Source organism: Pholcus phalangioides, unplaced genomic scaffold (genome assembly GCF_987345545.1).
Source record: "Pholcus phalangioides strain wild (caught in Gottingen) unplaced genomic scaffold, Ppha-v1.0 ptg000172l_1, whole genome shotgun sequence".
Lineage (NCBI taxonomy): Eukaryota > Metazoa > Arthropoda > Arachnida > Araneae > Pholcidae > Pholcus > Pholcus phalangioides.
In genome coordinates, this window is record NW_028301637.1 from 8,308,428 (window position 1) to 8,320,673 (window position 12,246).

Consider the following 12,246-nt stretch of genomic DNA (forward strand, 5'->3'; position numbering starts at 1 on the left):
CTCCGCGCGAAGCTCGTGACGTCACTGAAGAAGGTCATTTCACCTATGGCCATTGGATATACTATAAAAAAAAGAATAAAGACTGCGCATGCGTCGGCCTGCTATATCCAACAGCTATAGGCGAAATGACCTTCTTCAGTGACGTCACGAGCTTCGCGCGGAGGCCTTCTGCTATAAATAGTGTTGGTCTACCACTGGGTCTCTCTCACTATGACACTCGTTCACTCACTAGGCCACTTACTCTAATCTCTACTCACCAACACTTAACACCACTCCGCCATTCACTCATCAACTATTGTATCACTTATTGGCTCACTGACTCGTGTCGAACGGTCGTCGGTGAATTGTTAGTCGGTGAATTCTCCGTCGATGAATTGTTGGTCGGTGAATTTTCCGTGAATTCGTTTTACAGCATCAAGAAGCTACACTTTTTTATGAATCATCTTGTTTCGTATGATATGACATTTCAATTATTATTGCGATTATTAGAGCCCGGATTATATGCATATGCATTTGCATATTTTTTAGCATAAATGCATATAAATGCATAAAATCAAAGAATTTTCAGTATAAGTGCATATTTTGCAAGGGTTTATTTAAGCCAACTCAATTTATTTTTAAGTGCACATTTTGGTATTTTAAGTGCATATTTTTGCATTTTTAAGTGCACATTTTGGTATTTTAAGTGCATAATTTTGCATATTTTTGCATTTTTAAGTGCATATTTTTGCATTTTTAAGTGCTATAATCCGGGCGCTAGTAATTATTGTTCCTTAAATTCACTTCCCGAATTGCTTTGATCACCACTTGAATCACTATTCTTCTTGTTCTTTTTGAATTTGACAGCATTATGAGGTAGAACAGCTGATGCCCATGACATGGTACAACACCCCGACGGGAGACTTCATCCGTAGCGTGTACACGAGCCCCTGGGTACCGGTGATGGTGAAACCATACAGTGGCATACTCGAGAACAAGAGGCAGATCGACGTTCTCAAACAGCTGATCAAGTTCAAGAGCAAGTCCTACCAGCGCATTTTCTACAAGGGTCTGTCCGCTCACGCCTGCAACGGATCCGATCCCATCCAAGAACCCAATTACAGATGGATCCACGATGCCGAGAAGTCCCTGGTAACCATCGAAGTCTCTTACGGTTCCCAGCACAAGTTCTACGTTTTTTGCAACTTCGGAGGCAGGAGTATCCATCTCGGCCCTGTGTGCGACAACGAGAGGCACATCTTCACCAGCGCCGACATAGGCCAGTTGCAGGTTCTGGTCGCGTCCAATGAGAGCGTGGAGATGGACCTGTATATCAAGGAGATCGTTATAGGTCCAGGGGAAGCCGTCCTCTGCAAGTTTATGAACTAAAATGGAAACCTGATCAGGTCTCGAATTCTGTGAATCATCTTTTCTGGGATATTGTCTGAGAGAACGTGCCTCCATTGCTATCAAAAAAACAATAGTACAGTCGAATCCCGTTTTAACGAATACCGTTATAGCGAAAATCTCGTTTTAACGAACACTTTTCTAATCCCCCCCCCCCAGATAAGTTTACACAGGAACGATGCTGTGTAACCTGGAGTTTCTTTATAACGAAATTTCGTTATAACGAAGTGATTCCTCCGGTCTCTTGGAGTTCGTAATAACGGGATTCGACTGTACATAGTTTCTCAAAAACTTTTTGTTCCATCGCCACCCCCTTCATCGGAAATTTCTTTTATCTCATCGTCCCCGACTCATGTTATCCTATAGGATCTTATGGGGCAGGAGGGGGCCGCTGCCCCCTTGGCTTTTGAAAATACACTAAAAATGGTATATATACATGCAAATATATATATATACATACATTGAGTACATGTGCTTTGCCCCCCCCCCCCGGAAAAAGTTGAAATGACGGCCCTGGCTATACTCGTAGCTTCTATCGTCCCCCAGGACCATTCCATCGCCCACCGGGGAAGGGGGGCGATGTTGCCCGCTTTGGGAAAGAATGCAATAGTGTATATACAGAGTGCATAGGTAACAAGGCGCATGGCATTTTACTGGCGAACCGTTCATCCTAGAAGCATACTTCCAGTTAGAGAAAACAGCGCCCGAGTTCCATGGTAGTAAGATGCTCGTCTACACCAACGTGAAGGTTGCTGTCACGGTCCCAAGTTCAAGCCTCCCCAGGGAGGCTATGGATAAGATATTTTCCCTAACGAGCTTTAATGGCAGTAAATTGTAATAAAGCCGAACCCCGTTTTAACGAATACCGTTATAGCGAAAATCTCGTTTTAACGAGCACTTTTCTAGATAAGTTTTATCTCACTCCCCAGATAAGTTTACACAGGAACAATGCTGTGTAACCTGGTAAATTCTTATTAACGAAATTTCGTTGTAACGAAGTGATTCCTCCGGTCTCTTGGAGTTCGTTATAATGGGATTCGACTGTATAATCGATATGGCCAGAGCCGATGTTTGGTGAAGTAGTAGTTAGAAAAAGCATCCAAATGACTAGTAGTGCTCAGATAAATCATTCATGTTTCAAGGGGTTGTATAGTTGTTACAATACAGTTGAATCCCGTTATAACGAACCCCAAGAGACCGGAGGAATCACTTCGTTATAACAAAATTTCGTTATAAAGAACTTCGTTACACAGCATTGTTCCCATGCAAACTTATCTGGGGGATCGGAAAAGTGTTCGCTAAAACGAGATTTTCGCTATAACGGTATTCGTTAAAACAAGATTCGAGTGTATAAAAATTAACTTTTCACACGGACACACCCTGTCCTTAAGAACCCAATTAGAAAGGTGTTCATTCAAAACATTCCATGGAAGGAATAGCATTAAATGCGGGTAAACCGTTTCACCCACAATGCATACAGTCGAATCCCGTTTTAACGAATACCGTTATAGCAAAAATCTCGTTTTAACGAACACTTTTCCAATTCCCTAGCTAAAATTACATAGGAACAATGAAAAAAGCTAGAATTCCTTTGAAACGAAATTTCGTTTCAACAAAGTGATTTCTCTGATTTCTCTGGTCTCTTGGAGTTCGTTATAACGGGATTCGACTGAGTATATATCGCTGTTTTTTCGCCAACTTTCCTCCGTTTTTCGAATTGAACATCTCAGTGAATTATTGCACTAAGAAACGTGGAATTTCTTTTCTGTTGGCATCAGGAGAAATAGGACAACAACTTCCTTAATGGGTTTTTGAGCACAGGGTGTGTCCATATGAATAGTTAATTTCTATATTTTAACAACTATACAACCCCTTGCAATATGAATGACATATCTGAGTACTACCAGTTATTTGTGGATGCTTTTTATAACTACTACTACTTCACCAAACACCAACTCTGGCCATATCGCTTATATGTATCGCAATTTACTGCCATTAATGAGATGGATTGGAAATGAAGGCGCTGTCTATCGGCATTCAGCTCAAGTTCGTTAGGGAAAGTATCTTATCCACAGCCTCCCTGGGGTTTGAACCTGGGACCGTGACAGCAACCTTCACCACGGGGGTAGACGAGCATCTTACCAACAACTCTAACTGGAAGAATGCATCTAGGATCAACGGTTCGCCAATAAATTGCCATGTGCCCTGTAACCTATGTACCCTGTATACATGTTACTGCCAAAGCCCGAAATTGGCCAATTCGAAAAGTGGCTGCTCTCGTCGCGAATTTTACAAATTTGTTAAATATTGATTCGCAGGGGCGAAGTGGTCAGTGATCCCTGGCTAAACTCCGATAACAAAAGACATGATTCGGGATCATCGTCGAGTTGGCGTATTTTTTTTCGCGATAATTATATCCACGTTAGTTATGGCAACTCATCAAACCGCAGTTGCGATGCAATCATTTCCCCCAAAATTTGGCAGCAAAAACTATGTATGTTTATATAATTATTTTTATAGTTTTTCTGTCAAAATTGTACTTTTTTTTGTCTCGTCACGTGCAGCTAATCCAATGCTATATATAGACACCTATCAAACGTAGGCGATGAAAGAAATGGATTTGGCTCCTACCGGGCCATCTTACATCAGCGCATCCATCTCTGTGCAAGGGATCTCCGGCCATTTCGCGAAATGCCCGGCAAAAGACCGAATAATTTCTGCAATTTGGACTTTAACCAAAACTCTTGGCCAATTCGTGAAGTTTGGATCGTGACCCATAGCTGCAGAGTCCTTGCTGTAAACAGATTCTTATGACCGATCTCGGGAGCCCCTACGAATCAAGTTTGGTTCGTGACCCATAGCTGCAGAGTCCTTGCTGTAAACAGATTCTTATGACCGATCTCGGGAGCCCCTACGCATCAAGTTTGGTTCGTGACTCAATAATCCCTGCTGTAAACAGATTCGTATGACTGATCTCGGAAGTCCCGCGAATCAAGTTTGGTTCGTGACCCATAGCTCAAGAATTCCTGCTGTAAACAGATTCGTATGACCGATCTCGGAATCCCCTACGAATCAAGTTTGGTTCGTGACCCATAGCTTCAGAATCCCTGCTGTAAACAGATTCGTATGACCGATCTCGGAAGCCCCTACGAATCAAGTTTGGTTCGTGACCCATACCTCAAGAATCCCTGCTGTAAACAGATTCGTATGACCGATCTCGGAAGTCCCTGCAAATCAAATTTGATACGTGACTTGTAGCTCAAGATTTTTTTTCCTTCTCCTCGCCCCCCCCCCCTCCACAACTCAACCCAACCCATCCTACAGAATCCTATATTAATCCCTAAGCTTCTACCAACCGCAACCCCCGGACTTTTTCATCGCCCACCAGGGAGTGATATTGCCGACTTTGGCAAACCCGGATTTAGGTGATATTTTTGTAAGGAACTATTCCAAACTGGTGGTAGGATAGAACTTTCGATAACATTTTTTGATACGCAAGTTTATTTACAGATTGACGTCAATGTGGGGCAGTTCTTTAATGACTTTTTCACAGCAACAGGCGATTCACAGGTCCGAGTATTTTAGTTTTTATTTAAAATTTAGTTATTTTTTGGTCCTAGGTTAAGACTTTTTTTTATTTATTTTTCAGAAGAACGTGTACTTTTATAAAATCTGAACAGAACCAATTTTTTAGGAAAGCAGTAAAGATACATGGAAGCAAATGCGAAACGCCGGATAGGAAAAAGAAATATTTGGCATAAAAAGCTTTGTACGATATTATTGAGTTATTGCAAACCAGGGGGTGCAGAACCTGCGGCACACCAAGGAGTTCCATCTGGCCCCTCGAAAGGTGTTTCGGTAGAAAAACATCAATACACACAACACGACAAAATACCTACGCTGACCATATATCCTTCATGAAATACCGGAAACGTTTATACGAGATATCACCTATTATCTCAAAAAAAAAAAAAAAAATAATAATAATTGACAATTGCAAGTAAAGTCGTCAGTTATGGGAAAAAAATTTTCAAATACAAATAAAGTTGACAATTATTACGACAAAATTATCTGAGGCAAGTAAAGTTGCTAATTACAAGTAAAAAAGTAGAATAGTCAAAGGCAAGGAAAGTTGCCAAGTACAGCCAAAAAAATTGTCAAAGACAATTAAAGTTTCCCTCATCACTAAAATTGCTGAAAAATTGCCATTGTCTGGAAGTAGAGCACTACGCAAGTCACAACGGGTAACATTCGAAAAATATGTAAGTTAGCTATTTTAGAAATATATGGCATCCATATTTGTTATATATATATATATGCAAATAGGAATTATAAAAAAGCAGGGGAAAATACATAAATGGAACAAGAGGAGGGATCGTTCTCAAGGGGGAACCCCCCACCACATTGTCCCAAACAGCAAAACTGTTTCTGATGATAGTAAGCCAAAAATAGGCATCAAATTGCCATCCGTTGCTGTTGGGACAATGTCGGGGGTTTCCCCTTCAGAACGACTCCTCCTCATTGTTCCATTCATTTACTTTCCTCTTTCTTTATTCTAATTTCTATTTGTATAATTTTCAGTTATGTGTATACAGCTGCCTTGGGCGCTATACTTTGGCTTTGAAATTTTTATTTTGATTAACATTATTTTGAATCTTCAATTTAGTATTTCTTTCAGAATAATGTATATTATATTATATATTTAATATATATATTAATATACCAAAACACAAGCATATGTACAGACACAAACATATACATAGGTACAAACATATAAACGCATAAACTTAAAAAGCATGCACTTTGTGACCTCAAGAGACTTGAAGGTCCTTTCCAGCAGGTTTACAAGGTTAGAATTTAGAATATGTTTTTTGTTATATAATACAGTTATATAATTTATACGACTATAATCGATTGCGATGGAGTATAATTATCATAATATAACTTATAAATCATGAAAATAATTTGTCTTTATTTCATAAGTTCAAGTAAGCCTTGTTGAAAATAAGGGAAAAAAGCGATACATTTTATAAGAAAGTTGGGACAGCCAAATTACAGGAATATCCCGTTAAACACTGTTCATATGGCCGCTACTTGTAACAAGTTTCTGGCCCGCGAGCGGCGGAAAAGCCGCATATTTGTTCTGCGGACTAAACAGATTTTGCACTCCCTTGGTATAAACGCTCGTTTGCGTCGTATCGATTAAGCGTGAGCCTAACTTCAGAGACATTATGGCAAATGTGATGAATTCGAGAATCCGGTCAGTGATTTGATGGTTATGGTCCTGCTGGAGTCATTCTGTCGTCTCGTACTTGCTTCCATCCGCGATATCTATCCAATTATATTTCTCTGATATCAACACACAAATGCATATTTTGTTACTTCATAATTCAAACGTGCAGATAATATTTCATTGGAAATTGACATTTTTTTAAACCGTCTTTGCGATGGATGTAAAATGAGTGAGAACAATGTAATTTGTAACACGTGACCACACGCACAGAAAGAACACACACACACACACACATCTGACAAGAATCCGTATTAAAAAGGGTAAATTATATTGAAGGGTTTTTAAAATGTACATCACGTGTCCATCCACATTCTGGTCGATGTTATCACGAGAATAAATCCGTGGGATTTTTTTTCCAGGATTTTGGTAACACAGAGATTTGTAGAATTTTAACGATTGTTTAGAAGAGAGAGAGCAAAAAAAAAAAACAATATGTGTATTGATTTTTCTCTGGAAGTAGTTCTAATTGAAATCATATCGGAGTCTTAAAGATTTTAAGATTAACTTTTGCACATTTATAACAAGAATTTTAAGGAAAAGCTCTGATTTGTTTAGAGTTTGTGGAGTTTTATCTTCACACACATTCTCGTACAATCAATGCAGATAAGATGCTCTTGTTAAGATAGATCGATTTGATATGCAGGGTGATTCAGACCCCATGGACAAAAGTTTTGAGGAGTGATAGAACGCATCTAAATAAGTAATTTTGTTTATACAATGTGTGGTTATAACGGAAGCCGTGAACCGTTAGGATATTGTCATTGAACGCAATATCCTGGTTTTCGAAAACGATGGCTGGTTTCCACAAATGATGTCAAGTTTCAAAAATGAGAAAAAGGCGAACGTGCATTTGATGTATAGTGTCGCGGACAGAAATTCTCTGGGAGTCCAAATACTGTACAGGGAGCGTTTCCCGACAAGACGCGTGCCAGATCGAAAAACCTTTGGGCTATTTTTCCGGTGTCTGTGCGAAGCGCGGCTTCTTGTGGCGTTCTCACTCTCCTGGTGTTGCGCCCTGTATCTGGCATTCTGCTGATAAGGGAGCCCATTTCACACAGACACAGGTGATATCACTCAAAAGCTCTACGATCAGTCAGTCATGCGTCTTGCAGGACAACCCTTCTGGTGCAGCTTCCAGAGCATTCTAGTCCAAAGCACCAAACGTGAGAAAAAATGAATGTCCAACTTTTCCTAATTTGTGACACCAGGCATCATTTTCGCAATTCACGAAACAAACGGCGATAACAGATTGACTGAGTGGACAGCATTTTTTTAAGAAAATGCCGGGCCTATTGACTCCTTCAGTCCCTCCGAAAGAAGAAACGATGATAAGTGGCGGAACCATCACTATATATGTTCTATAACATATAACAGGGGTGGATCTAAAGGGGGGTTATCACCCCCCGGAAATGACTTATTTAGATCTGCTTTTTGATCTTTTAGTTTCGTCGATATGTCCTGAATTACCCTGTAGAAACGCATATAACTGAACTCAGTAAAAAATTCTGCGGACTTTATCATTGACTTAATTAGTCTACCGTACGAAACACGAATGATCTTCAGAGCTTTGCAATGTTGAATGGGGACCAAGCATTCTGCTGGTTTTAGGGTACAATATCCGGTACATAAGATACATTTCTACATATTAAAAATATTTTGTCAGATGTCCTTCTATATACAGTTGTACAACTTTTATTTCCAAAAACGTTTGTCAAATTTGTCTTAAGTAAAAGAGCACCTGGATTTAATTCGTAAGTAGGAGGATCCCACTATATCAAAGATGAATTGAAAAACTAATTTATGGTGTTAAGACACAACATCCATCATTTATCACTCTGAAACATTCCGATGGAAAAACACTTCATCACAATACAAAATGTTTGATTCTGACATTCACGTAGGAGGAAGTGTTGATCGAGTCGAGAGAGGCAGCAAATGAAAATCAACCCCAGTATGGAGAAGAAGATAGATTCTCTTTCTTGTATATAAAAGCAGACACTCAGGGTGAGTGTCCGTCAAACATCTGTTATTAGTGCGAGAGGTATCACACTAAAATTGATCATAAATCAATTTTCCTGTATTATTATTGCATTGCAGACAAATTTCGCGGCTTATTGTTCAGTGATTCGTGTTCGTTCCATGACATGATGGTTGAAATTCTATGAATCATAATATATGTTTAAATTAAAATCATTAAAAACGATCAATTGTTACCACGTTAAGCGTCTACTGACTATGAAGCGAACAAGCCACATGAATTCTATAAGGATCGAAGAATATCTGGTCGAATGGATTTATTCAGATGGATGAAAAGGTAAATCTAATGCATTGGCATAAACAAAGAAAGCAATCTACTGTACAAGGAACCAAGAATGCACTTGTGTTCGTTAGAAGAACCCACCGTAAGACGGTAGACACTCATCTAATAGATATAAGTAGTAATGTTCTAGAGAGAACATCAACATCATTTGGAAAGTCCCTAGGATATACATATTATTGCAAGAATTCCTCAGAAAACCTTGATCAGTATAATATGGATATTGCCTGTATTCCCTACCAAATATTCTTGGAAATATGAATATATATATTCCTTGTATTTCCTAGAATATGGATATTGTTTCGAAGGTTTACAAGAAATGGATATCATTTGAAGGACTGCTTAGAACAGGGATGTCCAACCACGGCTACCTGCGGCACTAAAAGAGCTTTGAAACTCAAATACTGCTTCAGTTAGATTTCGAAAATATTTTGACACCAAAAAAGGAAAAGAAAGAGCTTTAATAATTTTGTCTTTAAAATGATCCCATCAGCTATAATTTGCATTTCGTGGGAGGTCTGAAACAATTCTTTCTTCCCTTTTATAATGCAGCCAAAAATGAATTTTATTTCTTCTAATGTGGCTGAAATCCGAATTTCGATTTTTCCGGTGCGGCTAAAAACAGTTTTTCCCTCTTTTCCAATGTGATCAGTTTTCTTTTTTTTAATGAAGCCGAAAATGTTTCTTCCTTCTTCCAGTTTAGCCAATATCGGAATGTTTGACCAAAAACGAGTTCTTCCTTCTTCCATTTTGGTCAAAAACGAGTTTTTCCTTCTTTCAGTTTGGTCAAAAACGAGTTTTGCCTCTTCCAAAACGGCTGAAAACAGATTTTGCTTTTCCCAGTGCCAAAAGCAGTTTTTCCTTCTTCCAATGTAGCCAGCTTTTTCTCTTCCTTTTTTTCCGAAAGAAGTAAAAAAAATGTTTCTTCCTTCTTCCAAAGTGGCCAAAAACGAGTTTTCATTCTTCCAGAATGGCTAAAAACGAGTTTTCCTTCATTCAGTTTGACAAAAAAAATAGTTTCCCTTCTTCCAATTCAGCCAAAAACGAGTTTTTCTCTTCCAATGCGGCCAAAAACGAGTCTTTTTCAAAATGAGGCCGAAAATGGTTCTTCCGGTGCGGCTAAAAGCGAGCTTTCATTCTTCCAATGTGGCCAAAAACAGGTGTTCCTCCTTACAATGCGGCCTAGAACGGTTTTTTCTAGTTTCCAATGTAGCCCAGAACAAGTTTACCTCTCCCAATATAAAGGCAAAAATATATTTTCTTTCTTCTCACGCGGCCGAAAACAGTTCTCCTTTCTTTCAATGCAGCTCAGAACGGCTTTTTCTTCTCTCAATACTACCAAAAAATGTTCTTACTTCAATGCAGCCCCAAACGGGGTTTTCCTTCTTCCAATGCGGTGGCCAAAGCAGGTTTCAATTCTTCCAATGTGTCCCGGAAAACCTAAAAGGCTGGACACCCCTGAACATGAGAGATCCCCTAAAGCATCGATTATATAACAAGGGTTCCGGAAAGTTGAGGAAAAACGTTCGTTTACATATTCAATGATATGGAATTATCGGATCTTGCTTGAAAGGCATGACATCGGAAAGTTTTCCACTAAGTCTTTTTTGGCTTCTCGTCATCGAAAGCATCAAAAAGACCACATTCAAAAATAAATTCACACAGTTCCGCCAGAAGTCGTATTCCAACACTGAAGTTATTTCTGAGGTACAAAATCCCCGTTTATAATTTCCGTTATCTTCATTCGATTATTTAATTTTGAATGAACTTTCTTCATGTAATGGTAGCAGAGGGTGGATAAATGTTTCAAAAGATGGCAGAAGCGTCTGATCTATGGCAAAACGCAAATGTTGTATCAATTCGTGAAGCCAAAATATTGTCCTTGTTCGCTGTTGAATTCACTCAAGATTATCTAATATCTAAATGTATGTGTAAGTGTGAACATGTGCTAACCCTTGAAATGCATATTTTGCAATTCAAATAAAACCTCGTGTACTGGTGATATAAATTGATTTTGTTGACGTCCCTATTTCTGAATATTGTAACATTGTATTCGATCACATTTGACAAAAATGTTTTAATGTCGAGTTTTGTAGATGTCGTTTCAGCGTTGATCAGCGTTCGATTAGCGTTTCAGATCTGAATGATATGACATGAGCGACATTTTCGTAGGATGGAAATTCCCTATCCCATAACTTGTATCCATTTTATCTGATCAATTTGGAGCCAAGATTTACTCCTAATGAATATTGTTGATGTTAGTGATAAGTGTTGTTATATCTGTTATATTATCTCTCGGATTTAAACTATTATGTATGGGTAACTAAAATAAAAGAGCTTGTGGAATGTTGTGCCCTGCCGGCAGCTGAATTCTCAAAATTGTTATTGATGGATGACGAATTAATGGAAGATTTTGTGAAAGAAATCAAAAGAAATCACATATATATAATATATTCAAATGTTGTGTATGTACGTACTTTGTGAAATAAAACCGTTGTTTCAGTGTTGTACGTGCCTATCTTGTCTTAATTTCTGTTGTTTGACGTTATTGTAAAGATTAAGTTGAGAGATCTGAGTGACCCATATCAAGGTGCCATCAATGAGGGTTAAGGCAACTAGGAAAAAAAAGCGGACTTTAGTGGTCCATCTTTGAACAAAAAACAGGATAGGGAGCAGCAATCGGCTTTCGAGATAAAACTGAAATCATAGTTTTTCGTGAAGATGGCGAATGAGTCAGCCAGATATTTCAAGAAGCTCTAGTAAAGATTCACGAAATTCACGTATCATTAAAACACTGGCACTATTTACGTTTCTGGAAACGTGTGAGTGGGATTCGTGCTTCATTCGAAACCACAGAATAACAACCATACCATCATAAAACGATCGATCTCTTTATTTGCGCGTAATTAATCACATCCTTCTAGCACTGTATGATAATCGGGAGAAGAGTCTTATTCTTAGGTTGTCATAATAACCACGTGGCCCCGTGATTATCATGACCGGAAAAAAGAAAATTCAATAAAAAGACTCCACTGTTTCACCTGGTGGTCAAAAAATTAACTTATTTTTTTTCATTTCATAAAAATTTCTCCCATGGTCTCATTAAGATATCCTAAAAATTTGGCTGCATTCGGATAAGCAGTTTTTAAGAAAAACTACTCAGAGTACAAGGGAACTTTAATTTTAATCACCCTGTACTTTGTTGTGCTTCAATGCATTATATTGTGCTATAATATGTGTATTAACTGTG

The 12,246-nt window shown here is 38.6% G+C and overlaps 1 protein-coding gene across 1 annotated transcript in view; it reads left to right on the forward strand.

Moving 5' to 3' along the window:
- LOC149063671 (maltase A2-like) overlaps window positions 1–11,503 on the forward strand; it is a 46,114-nt gene extending 34,611 nt beyond the window's left edge. Inside the window, exon 4 of the mRNA XM_089255826.1 lies at window positions 847–11,503. Coding sequence (XP_089111952.1) covers window positions 847–1,368 — 522 coding nt within the window. The 3' untranslated portion in view covers window positions 1,369–11,503. The remainder of the gene's footprint in view (window positions 1–846) is intronic.
- The last annotated feature ends 743 nt before the right edge of the window (window positions 11,504–12,246 follow it).